Source organism: Hemiscyllium ocellatum, chromosome 40 (genome assembly GCF_020745735.1).
Source record: "Hemiscyllium ocellatum isolate sHemOce1 chromosome 40, sHemOce1.pat.X.cur, whole genome shotgun sequence".
Lineage (NCBI taxonomy): Eukaryota > Metazoa > Chordata > Chondrichthyes > Orectolobiformes > Hemiscylliidae > Hemiscyllium > Hemiscyllium ocellatum.
Genome location: NC_083440.1, coordinates 22,903,508 through 22,925,094, shown reverse-complemented (window position 1 = coordinate 22,925,094; position 21,587 = coordinate 22,903,508). Strand labels below are relative to the sequence as shown.

The 21,587-nt window shown below is 48.7% G+C and overlaps 1 protein-coding gene across 3 annotated transcripts in view; it reads right to left on the bottom strand.

Annotated features, from left to right (window-relative positions):
* Window positions 1-19,674, bottom strand: part of LOC132834491 (SWI/SNF-related matrix-associated actin-dependent regulator of chromatin subfamily B member 1-like) — a 31,424-nt gene extending 11,750 nt beyond the window's left edge. Inside the window, exons 1-5 of one of the 3 annotated variants that reach the window (XM_060853409.1) lie at window positions 19,354-19,674; window positions 14,930-15,041; window positions 14,565-14,694; window positions 13,127-13,264; window positions 8,338-8,465 (exon numbers count right to left, since the gene is read on the bottom strand). In XM_060853409.1, coding sequence (XP_060709392.1) covers window positions 8,338-8,465; window positions 13,127-13,264; window positions 14,565-14,694; window positions 14,930-15,041; window positions 19,354-19,437 — 592 coding nt within the window. In that variant the 5' untranslated portion in view covers window positions 19,438-19,674. The remainder of the gene's footprint in view (window positions 1-8,337; window positions 8,466-13,126; window positions 13,265-14,564; window positions 14,695-14,929; window positions 15,042-19,353) is intronic. The other 2 variants (XM_060853408.1, XM_060853410.1) reach the window with 2 other exon arrangements.
* Between the last annotated feature and the right edge of the window lie 1,913 nt (window positions 19,675-21,587).

Genomic DNA, 21,587 nt, shown 5'->3' with positions numbered 1-21,587 from the left:
GTCTACATCCCAGGGTACTGAAGGAGGTGGCTCGAGAAATCGTGGATGCGTTGGTGATTATTTCCCAGAGTTCGATAGATTCAGGATCAGTTCCTGCGGATTGGAGGGTGGCTAATGTTGTACCACTTTTTAAGAAAGGTGGGAGAGAGAAAGCAGGACATTATAGACCAGTTAGTCTGACCTCAGTGGGAAAGATGCTGGAGTCTATTAAAAAGGATGAAATTACGACACATCTGGATGGTAATAACAGGATAGGTCAGAGTCAGCATGGATTTATGAGGGGGAAATCATGCTTGACTAATCCTCTGGAATTTTTTGAGGATGTAACTCTGAAGATGAACAAGGGAGATCCAGTAGATGTCGTGTACCTGGACTTTCAGAAAACCTTTGATAAAGTTCCACGTAGGAGGTTAGTGAGCAAAATTAGGGCGCATGGTATTGGGGGCAAAGTACTAGATTGGATTGAAAATTGGTTGGCTGACAGGAAACAAAGAGTAGTGATAAACGGCTCCATTTCGGAATGGCAGGCAGTGACCAGTGGGGTACTGCAGGGATCAGTGCTGGGACTGCAGCTTTTTACAATATATATATTAATAATATAGAAGATGGTATCAATAGTAACATTAGCAAATTTGATGATGATACAAAGATGGGTGGCAGGGTGAAATGTGAGGAGATTACAGGGTGACCTGGACAGGTTAGGTGAGTGGTCAGATACATGGCAGATGCAGTTTAATGTGGATAAATGTATGGTTATCCATTTTGGTGGCAAGAACAGGAAGGCACATTACTAGCTAAATGGAGTCAAGTTAGGTAAAGGGGCAGTACAAAGAGATCTGGGCGTTCTTGTACACCAGTCAATGAAGGTAAGCATGCAGGTACAACAGGTAGTGAAGAAAGCTAATAGCATGCTGGCCTTCATAACAAGATGGATTGAGTATAGAAGCAAAGAGGTGCTTCTGCAGCTGTACAGGGCCCTGGTGAGACCACACCTGGAGTACTGTGTGCAGTTTTGGTCTCCAAATTTGAGGAAAGACATTCTAGCTATTGAGGGAGTGCAGCGTAGGTTCACGAGGTCAATTCCTGGAATGGCGGGACTATCTTATGTTGAAAGATTGGAGCGACTGGGCTTGTATACCTTTGAGTTTAGAAGACTGAGAGGGGATCTGATTGAGACATATGAGATTATTAAAGGATTGGACACTCTGGAGGCAGGAAACATGTTTCCGCTGATGGGTGAGTCCCGAACCAGAAGACACAGCTTAAAAATAAGGGGTAGGCCATTTTAGGACAGAGATGAGGAGAAACTTCTTCACCCAGAGAGTGGTGGCTGTGTGGAATGCTCTGCCCCAGAAGGCAGTGTAGGCCCAGTCTCTGGATTTGTTTAAGAAAGAGTTGGATAGACCTCTCAAGGATAGTGGAATCAAGGGTTATGGAGATAAGGCAGGAACAGGATACTGATTGAGGATGATCAGCCATGATCATAATGAATAGTGGTGCAGGCTCGAAGGGCAGAATGGCCTACTCCTGCACCTATTGTCTATGTTACTGGGTTAATAATCCAGGTGACAGCAGTTTAGTGTTATGTTACAGGGTTAATAATCCAGGGTACAGTAGTGTAGCCTTGTATTACTGAGTTAATATTCCAGGGTACAGTGATGTAGGGTTGTGTAACTAGGTTAATAATCCAGGATACAGCAGTGCAGGGGTTATGTTGCAGGGTTAATAATCCAGGGTGTATTCTCTCCACCCTTCAGGCTCTCTGCCTGTATTCCTGATGAAGGGCTTTTGCCCAAAACGTCAATTTTACTGCTCCTCGGATGCTGCCTGAACTGCTGTGCTTTTCCAGCACCACTCTAATCTAGACTCTGGTTTCCAGCATCTGCAGTCATTGTTTTTACCCTCATGTTACTGGGTTAATAATCCAGGGTACAGCAGTTTCAGGGTTATGTTACTGGCTTAATAATCCAGTGTACAGCAGTGCGGCATTATATTACTGCATTAATACTTCAGGGAACGGTAGTGTCGGATAATGTTCCAGGGTTAATAACGCAGGGTATGGTAGTATATGGTTATGTTACTGTGTTGATACAGTAACAGTAGGTTACAGTAGTGTAGGATTATATTACTGGGTTAATAATCCTGGGTACAGTATCTAGGGTTATGTGACTCGGTTGACAATCCTGGGTACAGTAGTGTAGGGTTATGTTACTGGGTTAATAATCCAGGGTACTGCAGTGTTGGGTTATGATACTGGGTTAATCATCAAGGTTACAGCCGTGTAGGGTTATGTTAGTAGGTAAATATTCTAGGGTACAGTAGTGTAGGGCTATGTTGCTGGGATAATAATCCAGCGTGCAGCAGTGTAGGGCTATGTTACAGAGTTAATAATCCAGGGTAAGTAGTGTAGGGTTATGGTACTGGGCTAATACTCCAGGGAGCAGGAGTGCAGTATTATATTACTGGGTTAATAATCCAGGGTACAGTACTGTAGGATTAAGGGCTTATGCCCGAAACGTCGAATCTCCTGTTCCTTGGATGCTGCCTGACCTGCTGAGCTTTTCCAGCAACACATTTTCAACTCTGATCTCCAGCATCTGCAGACCTCACTTTTTCCTACAGTAGTGTAGGGTTATATGACTGGGTTAATATGCCAGGGTACAGTAGTGTAGGGTTATGTTACTGGGTTAATAATCCTGGGGACAGCAGTGTGTGGTTATGTTACTGGGTTAACAATCCAAGTTGCAGCTATTTAGGGCTGTGTGACTGGGTTAATATGCCAGGGTACAGTAGTATAGGATTATGTTACTGGGTTAATAATCAAAGGTACAGCAGCGTAGGGCTATATTACAGGGTTAATAATCCAGGGTAAGTAGTTCAGGGTTATGGTACTGGGCTAATACTCCAGGGAGCAGAAGTGTAGTATTATATTACTGGGTTAATAATCCAGGGGACAGTAATGAAAGGTTGTGTGTGTTAATAATAATCCATGGCACAGTAGTGTAGGGTTATGTTACTGGGTTAATAATCCTGGGTACAGCAATGTCGGGTTATGTTATTTGGTCAATAGTCTAGGATACAGCACTGGAGGGTTATGTTACTGGGGTAATAATCCATTGTGCAATAGTGTAGTGTTATATTACTGTGTTGATAATCCAGGGTACAGCAGCGTAGGGTATGTTACTGGGTTAATAATCCAGGGTAGGGAAGTGTAGGGTTGTGCTACTGAGTTAATAATCCATGGTACAGTAATGTGGGGTTATGTTACTGGGTTAGTAATCCTGGGTACAGTAGTGTAGGGTTATGTTACTAGGTTAATAATCCAGGATACAGCAGTTTCAGGGTTATGTTACTGCCTTAATAATCCAGTGTACAGTAGTGCAGCGTTACATTACTGCATTAATACTTCAGGGAACAGTAGTGTCGGATAATGTTACAGGGTTAATAACACAGGGTATAGTAGCATAAGGTTGTGTTACTGGGTTTATAATTCATAGTGCATTAGTGTAGGATTATACTACTGGGTTAATAATCCAGGAGACAGCCGTGTAGGGTTATGTTACTGGGTTAATATTCCAGGGTACAGTTGTGTAGGATTATGTTATTAGGTTAATAATCCAGGGTACAGCAGTGTGGAGTTATGTTACTGGATTAATACTTCAGGGTACGATAGTGTCCAGTTATGTTTCTGGGTTAATAATCCAGGATACAGCGTGTAGGGTATTGTTACTGGATTAACAATCCCGGGTACAGTACTGTAGGATTACGTTACTAGGTTAATAATTCAGGGTGCAGTCGTGTAGTGTTATGTTACTGGGCTAATAATCCAGGGTATAGCTGTGTAGAGTTATGTTACTGGGTTAATAATCCTGGGTACAGCAGTGTGGGGTTATGTTACTGGGTTAATAATCCTAGTTACAGCCGTGTAGAGTTATGTTACTGGGTTAATAATCCAGGGTACAGCTGTGTAGGGTTATGTTACTGGGCTAATAATCCAGGGTATAGCTGTGTAGAGTTATGTTACTGGGTTAATAATCCAGGGTATAGCTGTGTATGGTTATGTTACTGGGTTAATAATCCAGGGTACAGTAGTGCAGGGTTATATTACTGCACTTATACTTCAGGGAACAGTAGTGTCAGATAATGTTACAGAGTTAATAACGCAGGGTATAGTAGTATAGGGTGATGTTTCTGGGTTTATAATCCATAGTGTAGTAGTGTAGAGTATTGTTACTGGGTTAATAATCCCGGGAACGGTACTGTGGGATTATGTTACTAGGTTAATAATTCAGGGTACAGTTGTGTAGCATTGTTACTGGGCTAATAATCCAGGGTACAGCAGTGTGTGATTACGTTACTAGGTTAATAATTCAGGATAAAGCCGTGTAGGATTATGTTACTGGGTTAATAATCCAGTGTACAGTAGTGCAGCATTATATTACTGTGTTAATATTTCAGGGAAAAGTAATATTACAGGGTTAATAACGCAGGGTGTAGTAGTATAGGGTTATGTTACTGGGTTTATAATCCATAGTGTAGTAGTGTAGGGTTATATTCCTGGGTTAATAATCCAGGATACAGTCGTGTAGTGTTATGTTACTGGGTCAATAATCCAAGATACAGTAGTGTAGGGTTATATTACTGGGTTAATAATCCTGGGTACAGTATCTGGGGTTATGTGACTCGGTTGATAATGCAGGGTACAGTCGTGTAAGGTTATGTTACTGGGTTAATATTCCAGGGGTCAGTAGTGTAGTGTTATGTTATTGTGCTAATAATCCAGGGTATAGTAGTGTCGAATTATATGACTCGGTTAATAATTCAAGGTACAGCATTGTAGAGTTATATTACTGGATTAATAATCCAGGGCACAGCAGTGTTGGGTTATATTATTGGGTTAGCAGTCCAGGGGACAGTGGTATTGGGTAATTTTACTGTGTTAATAATGCAGGACACTGCGGTGTAGTGTTATGTTACCGGGTTAATAATCCTGGGTACAGTTGTGTAGGGTTATGTTACTGGGTTAATAATCCTCGGTACAGTAGTGTAGGGTTATGTTATTGTGTTAATAACCCAGGGTGCAGCAATGTCAGGTTATGTTATTTGGCCAATAGTCTGGGATACAGCAGCGTAGGGTTATGTTACTGGGGTAATAATCCACGGAACAGTAATGTAGGATTATGTTACTGCGTTAATAATTCAGGGTACAGTAGTGTAGGGTAATCTCACTGGGTTAATAATCCAGGGTATAGCTGTGTATGGTTATGTTACTGGGCCAATAATCCAGGTTATAGCTGTGTATGGTTATGTTACTGGGTTAATAATCCAGGGTACAGTAGTGCAGGGTTATATTACTGCACTTATACTTCAGGGAACAGTAGTGTCAGATAATGTTACAGAGTTAATAACGCAGGGTATAGTAGTATAGGGTGATGTTTCTGGGTTTACAATCCATAGTGCAGTAGTGTAGGGTATTGTTACTGGGTTAATAATCCCGGGAACGGTACTGTGGGATTATGTTACTGGGTTAATAATCCCGGGTACAGCAGTTTCAGGGTTATGTTGCTGGTTTAATATCCAGGGTACCATAGTGTCGCGTTATCTTAATGGGTTAATAATGCAGGTTGCAGCCATGTAGGGCTGTGTTACTGGGTTAATATACCAGGGTACAGTAGTGTAGTGTTATGTTACTGAGTTAATAATCCTGGGTACAATAGTGTAGGGCTATGTTACTGGGTTAATAATCCAGTGTACAATAGTGTAGGTTATATTACTTGGTTAATAATCCAGGGTTCAGTAATATAGCGTTGTGTTACTTGGTTAATAATCCAGGGTACAGTCATTTAGGATTATGTTACTAGGTTAATAATTCAGGGTACAGCTGTGTAGGATTATGTTACTGGGTTAATAATCCAGTGTACAGTAGTGCAGCATTATATTACTGCGTTAATATTTCAGGGAAGAGTAGTGTCGGATAATGTTACAGGGTTAATAACGCAGGGTGTAGTAGTATAGGGTTATGTTACTGGGTTTATAATCCATAGTGTAGTAGTGTAGGGTTATATTACTGGGTTAATAATCCAGGATACAGTCGTGTAGTGTTATGTTACTGAGTCAATAATCCATGGAACAGTAATGTAGGATTATGTTACTGCATTAATAATTCAGGGTACAGTAGTGTAGGGTAATCTCACTGGGTTAATAATCCATGTTATGTTATTGGTTTAATAATCCATGGTACAGTAGTGTGATGTGATGTTACTGTGTTGATAATCCAGGGTACAGAAGTGTAGGGTTATGTGACTGGGTTAATAATGCAGGGTATGGCAGAGTAGTGTTATATTACTGTGTTAATAATCTAGGGTACCGTCGGGTTAGGTTATGTTACTGGATTAATAATACAGGATGCAGCAGTGTTGGGGTATGTTACTAGGTTAATAATCTAGCATACAGTAGTATAGGGTTATATTACTGGGTTAAAAATCAAGGGTACAGTATTTAGGTTGTGTTACTAGGTTAATATGCCAGGGTACAATAGTGTCTGCTTATGTTACTGTATTAATAATCCAGGACACAGTGTGTGGAGTATTGTTACTAGGTTAATAATCCGGGGTGCAGCAGTGTTGGGTTAGGTTACTGGGTTAAAAATACAGGGTACAGTAGTGTAGGGTTATATTACTGGGTTAATAATCCTGGGTACAGTAGTGTAGGGCTATGTGACTGGGTTAATAATCCAGGGTACAGCAATGTAGGGTAATGTTGCTGGGCTAATAATCCCGGGTACAGTAGTTTCAGGGTTATGTTGCTGGTTTAATAACCCAGAGTACCATAGTGTTGCATTATCTTACTGGGTTAATAATCCAGATTGCAGCCCTGTTGGGCTATGTTACTGGGTTAATATACCAGGATACAGTAAGGTAGCGGTATGTTACTGTGTTAATAATCCAGGGTACAGTAGTGTAGGGCTATGTTATTGGGTTAATAATCCAGGGTACAGTAGTGTATGGTTATATTACTTGGCTAATAATCCAGGGTACAGTAGTGTAGGATTATGTTACTCAGCTAATAATCCAGGGTGCAGCAGTGTAGGGTTATGTGACTGAGTTAATAATCCAGTGTACAGTACTGTAGTTTTATTTTACTATGTTAATACTCCAATGTACAGTAGGGTAGGATTATCTTGCTAGGTTAATAATCTGGGGTGCAGCAGTGTAGAGATATGTTACTGGGTCAATAATCCAGGGTATTGTAGTGTTGGGTTATGTTACTGGGTTAATAATACAAGATGCAGCAGTGTAGGGGTATGTTACTGTGTTAAAAGTCGAGAGTACAGCAGTGTGGGATTATGTTTTTGGTTTAATAATCCAGGGTACAGTGTGTAGGTTGTGTTACTGGGTTAATGCGCCAGAGTACAATAGTGTCTGGTTATGTTACTGGGTTAATAATCCAGGATACAGCGTGTAGAGTATTGTTACTGGGTTAATAATCCAGGGTATAATAGTGTAGGGTTATGTTACTGGATGAATAGTCCAGGGTAGTGTTGGGCTATGTTACTGGGTAAGAAATCCAGGGTAAAGTAGTGCAGAGTTATGTTACTGGGTCAATAATCCAGATATGGTACTGTCGGATTATGTTAGAGGGTAATAATCCAGGGTACAGTCGTATAGAGTTATATTACTGGGTTAATAATCCAGGGTACAGTAGTGTAGGGTTATGTTACTGGGTTAATAATCCAGGGTACGGTGGTGTAGGGTTATATTACTGTGTTAATAATCCAGTGTACAGTAGTGTAGGGTTATATTACTGGGTTAACAATCCAGGGTACAGTAGTGTAGGGTTATGTGACTGGGTTAATAATCCAGGATATAGCAATGTAGGGTTATGTTGCTGGGCTAATAATCCCAGGTACAGCAGTTTCAGGGTTATGTTGCTGGGTTAATAATCCTGGGTACAATAGTGTAGGGCTATGTTACTGGGTTAATAATCCAGTGTACAATAGTGTAGGTTATATTACTTGGTTAATAATCCAGGGTTCAGTAATATAGCGTTATGTTACTTGGTTAATAATCCAGGGTGTATGTTTGTCGTGTTCTGTTGTCCCTTTTGAAGCTGTCTACTGCATGACCTGCCTCAAATCATGCAGGGATGCTTTTGAATTGCTCCTTGAATCCCCTAAATTTGTCGATCAGTCCTTAATCAGCTACTAGTGCTTGCTCACTGCCCCCCCAGTTCCCCGGGTTCACAGTCAGCAGTGGGGCAGTTATGTGTGAATGTTGCTGGGAGGGCCTGTCCCACCCTGTGCTGGCCCAGACAGAGCTGGGACTGTCGTCCCATTACCATTCATGTTCCAGGTGAAGGTGTCCCGCAGCTTCTGCCCATCGATTTCCATGTCCAACCGGATCGGCACTAGGAGCTCAGGCTGGGCGGCGTTCTCATGGATAACCGCGGGATCGTGGTCATCAAAACTGTAGAAACGGAGTTGACAAAGAGAGAGTAAGAGACAGCGTCCAACAGAGAGACTGATGTGTGGAAACAGAGGGGAGACAGAGAAGGTGGGAGGTGGGAGACATCGAGAGAGAGAGGGGAGGGTTTGAGATACATAGAGAAGGCAAGAAACAGAGAGGAAGGGGGTGAGAATAGAGAGAGAGAGAGAGCATGAGAACGCAAAAGAGACAGAAGGTGAAAGACAGAGAGAAAGAGCGGGAGAGAGATGGGAGAAGGAGACAGAGGGAGAGGGACAGAGACAGAGAGGGTGAAAACAGAGAGACGGGGTGTAGAGGGAGAGACAGACACAGAGAGAGAGGGATAGGGAGAGAGAGAAGGGGAGAGGGACGGAGACAGAAAGACAGCAAGAACAGAGAGGGAGAGGGACAGAGGGGGAGAGGTACAGAAACAGACAGCAAGAACAGGGGCAGAGACACTAGGGAAGGCAAGAACTGGGAGAGACAGAGTGGGAGAGAAGAGGAGACAGCAACAGAGAGGAAGAAAGAGAAAAAGGTGGAGAGAGAGAGAGAAAGGGAGAGAGGGCAAGACAGAAAGAAAATGATGGAGAGAGGCAGAAGGAGGAAGACAGAAAAATGGGGAGAGACAGGAATACATGGGGATAGAGCGAGGAGCATACAGAGAGGAAGAGAGAGAGAGAGGAAATGAGACAGGGAGAAAGGGGAGGGAGAGGAGACAGACACAAGAGATGAGAGAGAGAGAGGAGGAGGAGACTGTTTTTGTCTGAATGTGGCATCAAGGAGTCCAAGTCAAACTGTGGGTCAGGGGGTCAAAATCTCACAGTTGCAGTCATACACTACATAGCAGAAGATGATTGTGGTTGTTGGAGGTCAGTTATCTCAGCTCCAGGAAACCTCTGCAGGAGTTCCTCAGGGTAGAATCCCTGCCCCAGACATCTTCAGCTGCTTTGCCATAAAGTCAGAAGTGAGGATTTTCACTGACAATTGCACAATGTTCAGCCCCATTCACCACTGGGGCATCAGAGGCTGAGGGGTGGACATACAGAGGTTCATAAAAATCATGAGGGGCACGGATAGGGTAACTAGTCAAGGCCTTTCTCCTAGTGTAAGGCGACCAAAACTAGAGGGCATAGAGGCATCGAGATGGGCTTTTTGTCCAAAATGTCAATTTTCCTGCTCCTCAGATGCTGCCTGACCTGCTGTGCTCTTCCAGCCCCACTCTAATCTAGACTCTGATTTCCAGCATCTGCAGTCCTCACTTAGGCCTCATAGAGATGTACAGCACAGAAACAGACCCTTCAGTCCAACTCATCCATGCCAACCAGTTTTCCGAACATAATCCAGTCCCCTTTGCTCGCACTTGGCCCACATCCCCCCAAACCCTTCCTATTCATATCCCCATCCAGACGCCTTTTAAATGTTGTCATTGTACCAGCCTCCACGACTTCCTCTGGCAGCTCATTCCACACACGTACCACCCTCTGAGGGAAAAAGTTGTCCCTTAGGTGCATTTTCAAGCTTTCCCTTCTCACTTTAAACCAGAGACCCTCCGACAGTGCGGCCCTCCCTCAGCACTGACAGTCCCACAGTGCAGCCCTCCCTCAGCACTGACCCTCCCACAGTGCGGCACTCCCTCAGCACTGACCCTCCGACAGTGCGGCACTCCCTCAGCACTGACCCTCCGACAGTGCAGCCCTCCCTCAGCACTGACCCTCCGACAGTGCGGCCCTCCCTCAGCACTGACCCTCCGACAGTGCGGCCCTCCCTCAGCACTGACCCTCCGACAGTGCGGCCCTCCCTCAGCACTGACCCTCAGACAGTGCGGCTTTCCCTCAGCACTGACCCTTCGACAGTGCGGCTCTCCCTCAGCACTGACCCTCCGACAGTGCGGCACTCCCTCAGCACTGACCCTCTGACAGCGCGGCCCTCCCTCAGCACTGACCCTCCGACAGTGCGGCCCTCCCTCAGCACTGACCCTCCGACAGTGCGGCCCTCCCTCAGTACTGACCCTCCGACAGTGAGGCACTCCTTCAGCACTGACCTTTCCACAGTGCAGCGCTCCTTCAACACTGACCTTTCCACAGGGCTGCGCTCCCTCAGCACTGACCCTCTGACAGTGCAGTGATTCCCCAGCACTGACCCTCCGATAGTGCGGTGCTCCCTCAGCACTGACCCTCCGACAGTGCGGCCCTCCCTCAGCACTGACCCTCCGACAGTGCGGCCCTCCCTCAGCACTGACCCTCCGACAGTGCGGCCCTCCCTCAGCACTGACCCTCCGACAGTGCGGCACTCCCTCAGCACTGACCCTCTCACAGTGCGGCCCTCCCTCAGCACTGACCCTCTCACAGTGCGGCCCTCCCTCAGCACTGACCCTCCAACAGTGCGGCACTCCCTCTGCACTGACCCTCCGACAGTGAGGCACTCCCTCAGCACTGACCCTCCGACAGTGCGGCACTCCCTCAGCACTGACCCTCCGACAGTGCGGCACTCCCTCAGCACTGACCCTCCGACAGTGAGGCACTCCTTCAGCACTGACCTTTCCACAGGGCTGCGCTCCCTCAGCACTGACCCTCTGACAGTGCAGTGATTCCCCAGCACTGACCCTCCGACAGTGCGGCACTCCCTCAGCACTGACCCTCCGACAGTGCGGCACTCCCTCAGCACTGACCCTCCGACAGTGCGGCTCTCCCTCAGCACTGACCCTCCGATAGTGCGGTGCTCCCTCAGCACTGACCCTCCGACAGTGCAGCCCTCCCTCAGCACTGACCCTCCGACAGTGCGGCCCTCCCTCAGCACTGACCCTCCCACAGTGCAGCCCTCCCTCAGCACTGACCCTCCGACAGTGCGGCCCTCCCTCAGCACTGACCCTCCGACAGTGCGGCCCTCCCTCAGCACTGACCCTTCGACAGTGCGGCTCTCCCTCAGCACTGACCCTCCGACAGTGCGGCACTCCCTCAGCACTGACCCTCTGACAGCGCGGCCCTCCCTCAGCACTGACCCTCCGACAGTGCGGCCCTCCCTCAGCACTGACCCTCCGACAGTGCGGCCCTCCCTCAGTACTGACCCTCCGACAGTGAGGCACTCCTTCAGCACTGACCTTTCCACAGTGCAGCGCTCCTTCAACACTGACCTTTCCACAGGGCTGCGCTCCCTCAGCACTGACCCTCTGACAGTGCAGTGATTCCCCAGCACTGACCCTCCGATAGTGCGGTGCTCCCTCAGCACTGACCCTCCGACAGTGCGGCCCTCCCTCAGCACTGACCCTCCGACAGTGCGGCCCTCCCTCAGCACTGACCCTCAGACAGTGCGGCTTTCCCTCAGCACTGACCCTTCGACAGTGCGGCTCTCCCTCAGCACTGACCCTCCGACAGTGCGGCACTCCCTCAGCACTGACCCTCTGACAGCGCGGCCCTCCCTCAGCACTGACCCTCCGACAGTGCGGCCCTCCCTCAGCACTGACCCTCCGACAGTGCGGCCCTCCCTCAGTACTGACCCTCCGACAGTGAGGCACTCCTTCAGCACTGACCTTTCCACAGTGCAGCGCTCCTTCAACACTGACCTTTCCACAGGGCTGCGCTCCCTCAGCACTGACCCTCTGACAGTGCAGTGATTCCCCAGCACTGACCCTCCGATAGTGCGGTGCTCCCTCAGCACTGACCCTCCGACAGTGCGGCCCTCCCTCAGCACTGACCCTCCGACAGTACGGCCCTCCCTCAGCACTGACACTCCCACAGTGCAGCCCTCCCTCAGCACTGACCCTCCCACAGTGCGGCACTACCTCAGCACTGACCCTCTGACAGTGCGGCACTCCCTCAGCACTGACCCTCCGACAGTGCGGCACTCCCTCAGCACTGACCCTCCGACAGTGCGGCTCTCCCTAAGCACTGACCCTCCGACAGTGCGGCTCTCCCTCAGCACTGACCCTCCGACAGTGCGGCCCTCCCTCAGCACTGACCCTCCGACAGTGCGGCACTCCCTCAGCACTGACCCTCCGACAGTGAGGCACTCCCTCAGCACTGACCCTCCAACAGTGCGGCACTCCCTCAGCACTGACCCTCCGACAGTGCGGCACTCCCTCAGCACTGACCCTCCGACAGTGAGGCACTCCTTCAGCACTGACCTTTCCACAGGGCTGCGCTCCCTCAGCACTGACCCTCTGACAGTGCAGTGATTCCCCAGCACTGACCCTCCGACAGTGCAGTGATTCCCCAGCACTGACCCTCTGACAGCGCAGTGATTCCCCAGCACTGACCCTCCGACAGTGCGGCACTCCCTCAGCACTGACCCTCCGACAGTGCGGCTCTCCCTCAGCACTGACCCTCCGATAGTGCGGTGCTCCCTCAGCACTGACCCTCCGACAGTGCGGCGCTCCCTCAGCACTGACCCTCCGACAGTACGGCCCTCCCTCAGCACTGACCCTCCCACAGTGCAGCCCTCCCTCAGCACTGACCCTCCCACAGTGCGGCACTCCCTCAGCACTGACCCTCCCACAGTGCGGCACTCCCTCAGCACTGACCCTCCCACAGTGCGGCACTCCCTCAGCACTGACCTTTCCACAGCGCGGCCCTCCCTCAGCACTGACCCTCAGTATTGACCCTCTAACAGTGTCACCTCTTTGCTAGTTGCTGTAACTTGCTGTCTGGGTATCCACCTGCCGAACTCACCATAGGGGGAACACCCTCTTCTTGTCCCGTCCCATGCGGTTTCTGTTGATAGAGGTTGAACAGGGCACTGCGTCCAAGTGGTGTGAACTGTTGGGTAGGGTGGGAACCCATTGGTTACTTCTCTTTGACTTTGGTTCCCTGCAATGGGAGAGTAGAAAAAAAACGAGTGAGAGAGTGGGAGACAGACAGAAAGGGAGAGGGAGTCTGACAGAAACAGAGAATAGGACTGAAAGAGAGGGAGGGAGAGAAATACACAGAGAGACAACCTGACACAGAGAGACAGGGACTGATAGAAACATTAGTGGTGGAGAAAGTAGTGGGGGAGGCAAAAGATAGGTGGAGAGAAAGGGGGAGAGAGATGATGGGACAGAAAACGAAGAGAGATAAACAGAATTAAAGACACACAGATGGAGAGAGAGGGAGACGCAGGCTGCAACTGTGATAGGTAAAGAAAGAGGGAGAGAAGAAGATAGTCACAGAGAGAGAAATATAAAGAGCCCAAAGAGAATAAGGCTGGGGAGAAAGGGAGATCAGGAGAGAGAAAAACAGGTGGAGAAAGAGAGAGAGGTAAAGTGTGTGAGAGAGAGAGAGACAGAGAGAGGGTGACAGACAGAGGGCGAGAAAGTGACAGACAGACAGGGATAAGAAGGAGGGAACACCAGAGGGAGAAAGATTTGGAAGGAGAGAAGGCGAGAGAGAGAGAGAACATGGAGAGAGATGGAGAAACAGAGAGAGTGAGTGAGAGAGAGACAGATGGAGAAACACAGAGAGTGAGTGAGAGAGAGACAGATGGAGAAACACAGAGAGTGAGTGAGAGAGAGACAGATGGAGAAACATAGAGAGTGAGTGAGAGAGAGACAGATGGAGAAACACAGAGAGTGAAACAGAGTAACATAGAAAAAGTGAGAGAAAGAGATGAAAGTGACGGAGATGAATCACGGTATGTAACCCGTCAAAAAGCCAAAGAGTTATATACATTGCAATGGGATTGGCTCTCAATTGTTTAAGCTCCAGAGAGTCGACACGTCAAGGGGGGGAGGCAATGTCCTAGCGGTATCGCTGGACTGTCCGGGTCATGTTCGGGGGAACCTGGTTTGAATCCTGCCACGGGCCCCAGATTGTGGAATTTGAGTTCAATTTGAGACTCTGATATTCTCTCCATTGTACCAGGAATCTCCCCCCCCGGCTCTCATTGCCTCCCACTGGCATGCGCTGGAATCTCCCACATCGAGGGTTAACCCCTGATATCAATGCACCGTCCCAGGGGCTGGACTGGGACTTGATCTCCAAGCTGCAGGCTCAGCAGCAAGAGGTGGTTGTCGAACCTAGTCACTCCTCTGACCATGCCCCCTTTGTCCAAGACCGTGGGGAGAAGCCCCCTAACCCCAGTTTGAAGGCAGGTGACTGGACCAAGACCCCGCAAGGTAGGTTTTATTACCGGAGGTACGTCGGAGGCTCAGTGCTGATGGAGACAGCCTTATACTTCTCATCGTTGCCTTCCAGAATCTCTTCCACCTCCGTTGCACGAAGCAGGGTAACGTTTGTGGCCAGAGTGGTGTAGCCATGATCTAGAGAGAACAGGCAAAGACATGCTTCATTGGCTACTTGGATTCTTCAATCATAGAGGGTCCTGTGACTGAATGACATGCCCCACGCAACACCAAGGTCAAATGGACACTGTCTGAAGGAGTGTGTTGGAAAATCCTGGCCAAATTCTGCATAGGGGGGAGAGCCAGACCGAATACCGCAGCTGTTACAGGATAGGAACCTGAGGAAGAGAAACCCCTCAGGGTTCACCCTCACCGTGTGACGAAGCAACAATCTTCTTCCTCTCTTCGACAGTGGCCAGGCGTCTCCAGAGGGATGGATACTTCTTGTACAGCGAGCCCCGGAACATGCGCAGGTAATTTCCCACCTGTCAGAGAGAAAACATTCGCAAGCGTCAGTCCGCCCGGGAAAAGAAAAGCCACCATGCTTCCAAGAGTTCGCCTCGGTAGGATGGAGGATGGCCTCACAGTTCCCAAAATAAGGAGAGTGTGTGCAAGGGACATGAGAGACACTGGTAGCATAGCACCACCCCATGGCCAGAGCCTTCAATTACACCGTGACTGTTGACAAAGCAAAACTGAATGGGATATAGTGACATGTGCAACAGAAACAAAGGAAATCCAGAGCCTTACATTACATTAAGTAATAGAATGATTTACCAACATATGAATTAAGAGAAGTAGATCCCTTGACCTCTCAGACTGCTCTCCCCACTTATAAGATCAAAGCTAATTCCTATCTCCACCCTCCAATAATATTTCCCCCCCACCCCAACTCCCTGCTTCTCAAAATTCGAATTATTTCTGCCTGAAAAATATTCAAAGTCTTAGCTTTTTGAGGAATAGAGTCTGAGGGGTCATGACCCTCTATTTTAAAAAAAAAGGTTATCCTGATTTTCGATGGGTGACGTGTTTGGAAAGCATGCTCCCAAGGTATAGATGCTCCCTGAAGACGTAACATCCTTTCCAGATTCCCTTACTTGAGGAGGGATGGAGTTGTACTGGAGGCGGTTCAGAGGAGGTTCCCTCAGTCGGTCCCAGAGGCGAGAGATTGAGCAGTTTAGCTCGACACCCTCTGGCGTTCAGAGGAATGGGCGGAGATGGAACTGAAGTCAATAAGATGCTATAGGGAGGGTTGACAAAGCAGAGGCGGGCATTATGTCCCTTCGCGCAGGACGATGTAGACCGAGACATCGTTGCTTCAGGATAAGGTGCAGCAGGTTAGAAACAGAGACAAGGAGGGGTTAATTCACTCGATGGTTTCGTGAATCTGAGGCATTTATTCTCCCAGAGTGCGGTGGGTGCTGGGACATGGAGTAAATTTAGGGATCAGCCATGATCGTATTAAACAGGAGAAGGGGCAGAATGGCCTCCTGCTGCTCCCCTGCAAAGACCTTCAGGACTTTATATTTTCAATTACATCAACTTTCCCCTCCTTAACCCCAGTGGATACAATTCCAGTCAGTTCAATCTTTTTCTCATAACACAACCTGCCCATCCATGTGCCAGTGTGGAAATCCTTCTCTGAACTGCTTCCAGCGCAGTTACATTCTCTTTAAATCAGGAGACCAATACTGTACCCCAGCTGTGACCCCCACCAATGTCCTGTATAACTGCATGACCTTGGCATTCAGGTCTCCTCACAATGGATGACAAGATGCTGTGAGTTTTCTTGATCAGAACTAACCCAATGCTCTAAATGACGAGAGGAACCAGGCACATGATGAGAATTTTGCATTGAGCAACTTCCTCGCCCTTTAGCAATGTGTGAGACGGTTTGTTTCCTTCACCATTCGCTTTCCTCCTGATCTCTGTGCCATCAGCCAGGCCTTCTGACTGTTCACCCAAACCATTTGTGTAATTTCCAACAGTCAGTTCAACAAAAAGGAGCTCATCGTTCCGGGGCTGCTGTGTGGTCGATCCCATTCCCCTGCGTCCCGAGTGGATCTGTTTTCACTGCCCTTTCAGGCAGTATCTTTCGGATCCACAATTACCGTAAACGTAAATGAACATTTGTTTTCCTCTTCCTCCCTCCCTTTGGCTCTTTTGCAGATCATCTTTTAATCTGTGTCGCTCTGTTTCCTGACCTTGCTGCTACACATAGAAGGTGTTATCCATGGCATGGAGTGGTGTCAGAAAGTAGGATGCTGTCTGTTTCATTTTTCTTCCATCTTGTGTTTCTTTGTCTCTCTCTCTCTCTCGTTTCTTCTCAACAGCGTCCTGATCTCTCAGTCTTAGCACAGGCCCGATCTCACAGCCTTAGCATAGGCCTGAACTCCTAACCTTAGCACAGGCCCGATCTCACAGCCTTAGCGCAGGCCTGAACTCCTAACCTTAGCGCAGGCCCGATCTCACAGCCTTAGCGCAGGCCTGAACTCCTAACCTTAGCGCAGGCCCGATCTCACAGCCTTAGCACATTTCCAATCCCACCCCCTTAGCGCAGGCCCGATCTCACAGCTTTAGTGCAGGCCTGATCTCCCAACCTTAGTGCAGGCCCGATCTACGAGCCTTAGCACAGGCCCAATCTCCCAGTCTTAGTGCAGGCCTGATCTCCCAGCCTTAGCGCAGGCCTGATCTCCCAGCCTTAGCGCAGGCCCAGTGAGGTATCCTTTCGGCCTAGCATGGTAGTCTCTCGGCCTAGTGTGGCTGTCTCTTGGCCTAGCGTGGCGGTCTCTTGGCTTAATGTGGTGTTCTCTCAGCCTAGTGTGATGGCCTCTCAACTTAGCATGGTGGCCTGGGCCTAGCATAGCAGTCTTTTGGCCATCTCTTGGTCTAGCATGATGGTCTGTTGGCCTAGCGTGGTGGTCTCTTGGCCTAGCGTGGTGGTTTCGGCCTAGAGTGGTGGTCTCTTGGCCTAGCATGGTGGTTTCGGCCTAGAGTGGTGGTTTCGGCCTAGTGTGACGGTCTGGTCCTCGTGTGGTGGCCTCTTGGCCTAGATTGCTGGCCTGGGCCTGGTGTGGCAGTCTCTCGGCCTAGTCTGGCGGTTTCTAAACTGTTAAACTGTTTGTGGATGAGAAGAATCCATGGTATTATGTGGAATGAAAGAATGAGGATTACACATTGTTTGCTGTTTAACTTGAATTGCTCGATCAGCTTCACAGACAAACAGAGGGGCGGCACGGTGGCACAGTGGTTAGCACTGCTGCCTCACAATGCCAGAGACCCGGGTTCAATTCCCGTCTCAGGCGACTCTCTGTGTGGAGTTTGCACATTCTCCCCGTTTTCTCCGGGTGCTCCGGTTTCCTCCCACAATCCAAAAATGTGCAGGTTAAGTGAATTGGCCATGCTAAATTGCCCGTAGTGTTAGGTAAAAGGGGTAAATGTAGGGGAATGGGTCTGGGTGGGTTGTGCTTCGGCGGGTCAGTGTGGACCTGTTGGGCTGAAGGGCCTCCTTCCACACTGTACGTAATCTAATCTAAAAGATCACAACCAAACATTTGGGATCTTGCTGTCCTCCTGTGGTCTGTTCCATTTCTAACAACAGTGACCACATTCTAAAGTGTGCACCTCATTGTTTTACAGCCAATCATGTAAGGTGCTATACAAATGCAAGTCTTCCTTGTTTCAGTATCAGTTCAGCTTCTCTCTGTGATTTGACTGGGGGAGGAGGGTGGAAGCTGGAAGATAGGCCGCAATCTCTCACAGACAGAGATCTCCAGTGTATCAGGGCCCCTGAAACCATTGGGCTAATAAAACAACCAGAGAGAGAGACAGACAGACAGAGAGAGAGAGATACACACACACACACAAAACAACACATACACACAACAACATACGCACACACACAGGCATGGTCTCGCTCTCTCTCTCTCTCACACACACACACACACAACACACATACATACACACACACACACACACAGGCATGGTCTCTCTCTCTCTCACACACACACACACACACACAGGCATGCTGTCTTTCACACACACACCCCCACACAAAACAACACATACACACAACAACATACACACACACACAGGCATGGTCTCTCTCTCTCTCTCTCACACACACACACACACACACAGGCATGCTGTCTTTCACACACACACACCCACACAAAACAACACATACACACAACAACATATACACACACACACAGGCATGGTCTCTCTCTCTCTCACACACACACACACACACACACATCCTGACAGACAGAGAATGACCAAATCGGGGGATAATGACAGCAACGTTTAGGGGTCAGAGAGAAAGCCTGAGCTGGGACCATCTGCAGCCAGAGCCCATTGAAGAGGGAGCCGGTGTTTTGTGAAGGGATTTTAAACGGCCAGCGCAAAGGGAGCGTGAAATGCTGCAGGAGGATGGAAGCAAACAAAGCTCCCCCCCGCCACCCCCTCTCACAGGAGCAGCAGCACCAGCACAGGGTGAGAACCGCAGAGCCAGATCCATCCCTGTAGCTGGCCTCTGTTTAACGTGTCACACAAAACCACAGACAAACACAAGACACACAGGAGTTAGCGGCGGCCCCAGGCAAAACCAGCACAAGGGGGCCAGATTCAGGTTTCAGGTCAGCATGCAGCTCCCATTGTCACTGCTTAACTCAGGCATTGTTTACCACACTGGCTCAAAAATGGTCATGGAGATCCTTTCTCCTCTCTCTTCCTCCCTCCCTGTCTCACTGCCTGCCTGTGTGATGTTTAATACACAACAGAAATGCGATCCTTTACCTCCGATCCAATCATGAACCACTCGCTTGCTTGTTCCAGCTGGAATTTCACAGGTTTCAATCCAAATGTTTTACTGGCCGCCATGGAGAGAGGGAAGAGAGAGGAGAGCGAGAGAAGGAGAGGAAGAGGCAGAGAGACAGAGAGAGGGGAACAGAGAGAGGGGGGAACGCAGGCAGAATCTTAATGAAAATTTTCCAGCCCTCCAGGAACAGGGAGCTGTCAGTCTATCCCAAGGAGGCTTGTGCAGTGGAGAGACCGGAAAAGGCAGCCAGGCTGTTAGATTAAACCTGCCTGACGGAGCTCACTGACAAATTCAACACAGAGCCCACCGACCCTGACTGCAGAAATGTGGATGGCAGTATCTAACAGGGGGGAGGCTGAAACCTACCCCCCACCAGCCAAATCAGTGCTGAGGGAGCGCCACACTGTTGCAGGGTCAGTACTGAGCGGGCACCGCACTGTCGGAGGGTGTCGGAGAAATTTGCCCAAGAGGTTAGAGATCACAAAACACAGCTCGAAGTGAGATTGACAAACAGTTTATTGCAAGCGATATCGCTGGGAGAGAAATTGACCCAAGCTGACACAGAACTGACAGTCTGCTAAGACAGATCAGATTTTCATCTACCCAGAGCTGAGGATAGTTTTATAGTAATGCTGCAGAATGACACTGATTAAGAAATGGGAAACTACAATGTTTCTGGAAGTGGAGTAATTTAGTTGCAAGGATGCTCATTGGAAATCAGTTTATTAGATGAATGTCCTGTTCCTTACAATGCAACACCCTGACAGTATCATGGTTCCATTCCTCTTCACAGGTAGGTGTTAAAGTCTTTTCTGAAGTGGTGAGGTGCTTCCATTGTCCTGTTCCTGGAGCAGGTCCTTGCTGATGTCTCTCTCTGTCTGTCCTGCTCTTTGTGTGGCTTTGGTATTGCTGGGTTGTGAAACTGCCCTTAGGGCTTTGAGATCTCTGTCATGTCCATGGGAGCTTAAAGCCTATTCCATTGTCGGCGTGCTGTCTGACCCAGTTTGTGAGCTGCTCAGGAATTCTGGGTGCCCTGGTACAATTTGAACAGTTTTGCTTTTGTGGGCCTATCGTGGGTTAGCAAATCTCTTCCCAGAGGACTCCGACCCCAGTTACGATGGGAGACTCCGACCCCAGTTATGACAGGAGTCTCTGACCCCAATTACTCTCGGGCACTCCAACCCCAATTCCTCCAGGGCACTCCGACCCACAAAGCACAGGGGCCTCAAACCCCTGGTACTACAGGAGCCTCTAACCCTAGTTACTCCAAGGTCTCTAACCCCAGCTACTACAGGTGGCTGTAACCCCAATTCCTACACGGGCCTCTATCCCCACAAAACACAGGGGTCTCTAACCACAATTACTACAGGGCACTCGAACCCCACAAAGCACAGGGGCCTCTTACCCCTGTTACTACAGGGTCTCTAACCACAATTACTACAGGGGCCATTAACCCCGGAAACCCAGGTGCCTCTAACCCCAGTTACTACAGACACTTTAACCCCAGTTACTACAGGGCACTCGAACCCCAATCACTACAGGGGCCTCTCACTCCTGTTACTACAGGGGCCTCTAACTACAATTACTGCAGGGCATCTAACCCCAATTACTGCAGGGCACTTTAACCCCAATTACTACAGGGGTCGCTAACCCCAATTACTACAGGGGTCGCTAACCCCAATTACTACAGGTGTCTCTAATCCCAATCACTACAGGGGTCGCTAACCCCAATTACTACAGGGCACTCTAACCCCAATTACTCCAGGGGCCTCTAACTCCAATTACTACAGGGGCCTCTAACCCCAATTACTACAGGGGTCGCTAACCCCAATTACTACAGGGGTCGCTAACCCCAATTACTACAGGGCACTCTAACCCCAATTACTACAGGGGCCTCTAACCCCAATTACTACAGACACTTTAACCCCATTTACTACAGGGGTCACTAACCCCAATTACTACAGGGGCCTCTAACCCCAATTACTACGGGGCACTTTAACCCCAATTACTACAGGGGTCGCTAACCCCAATTACTACAGAGGCCTCTAACCCCAATTACTACGGGGCACTTTAACCCCAATTATTACAGGGCACTTTAACCCCAATTACTACATGGGACTCTAACCCCAATTACTACAGGGCACTCTAACCCCAATTACTACAGAGGCCTCTAGCCAAAATTACTACAGGAGTCTTTAACCCCGCAAAACCC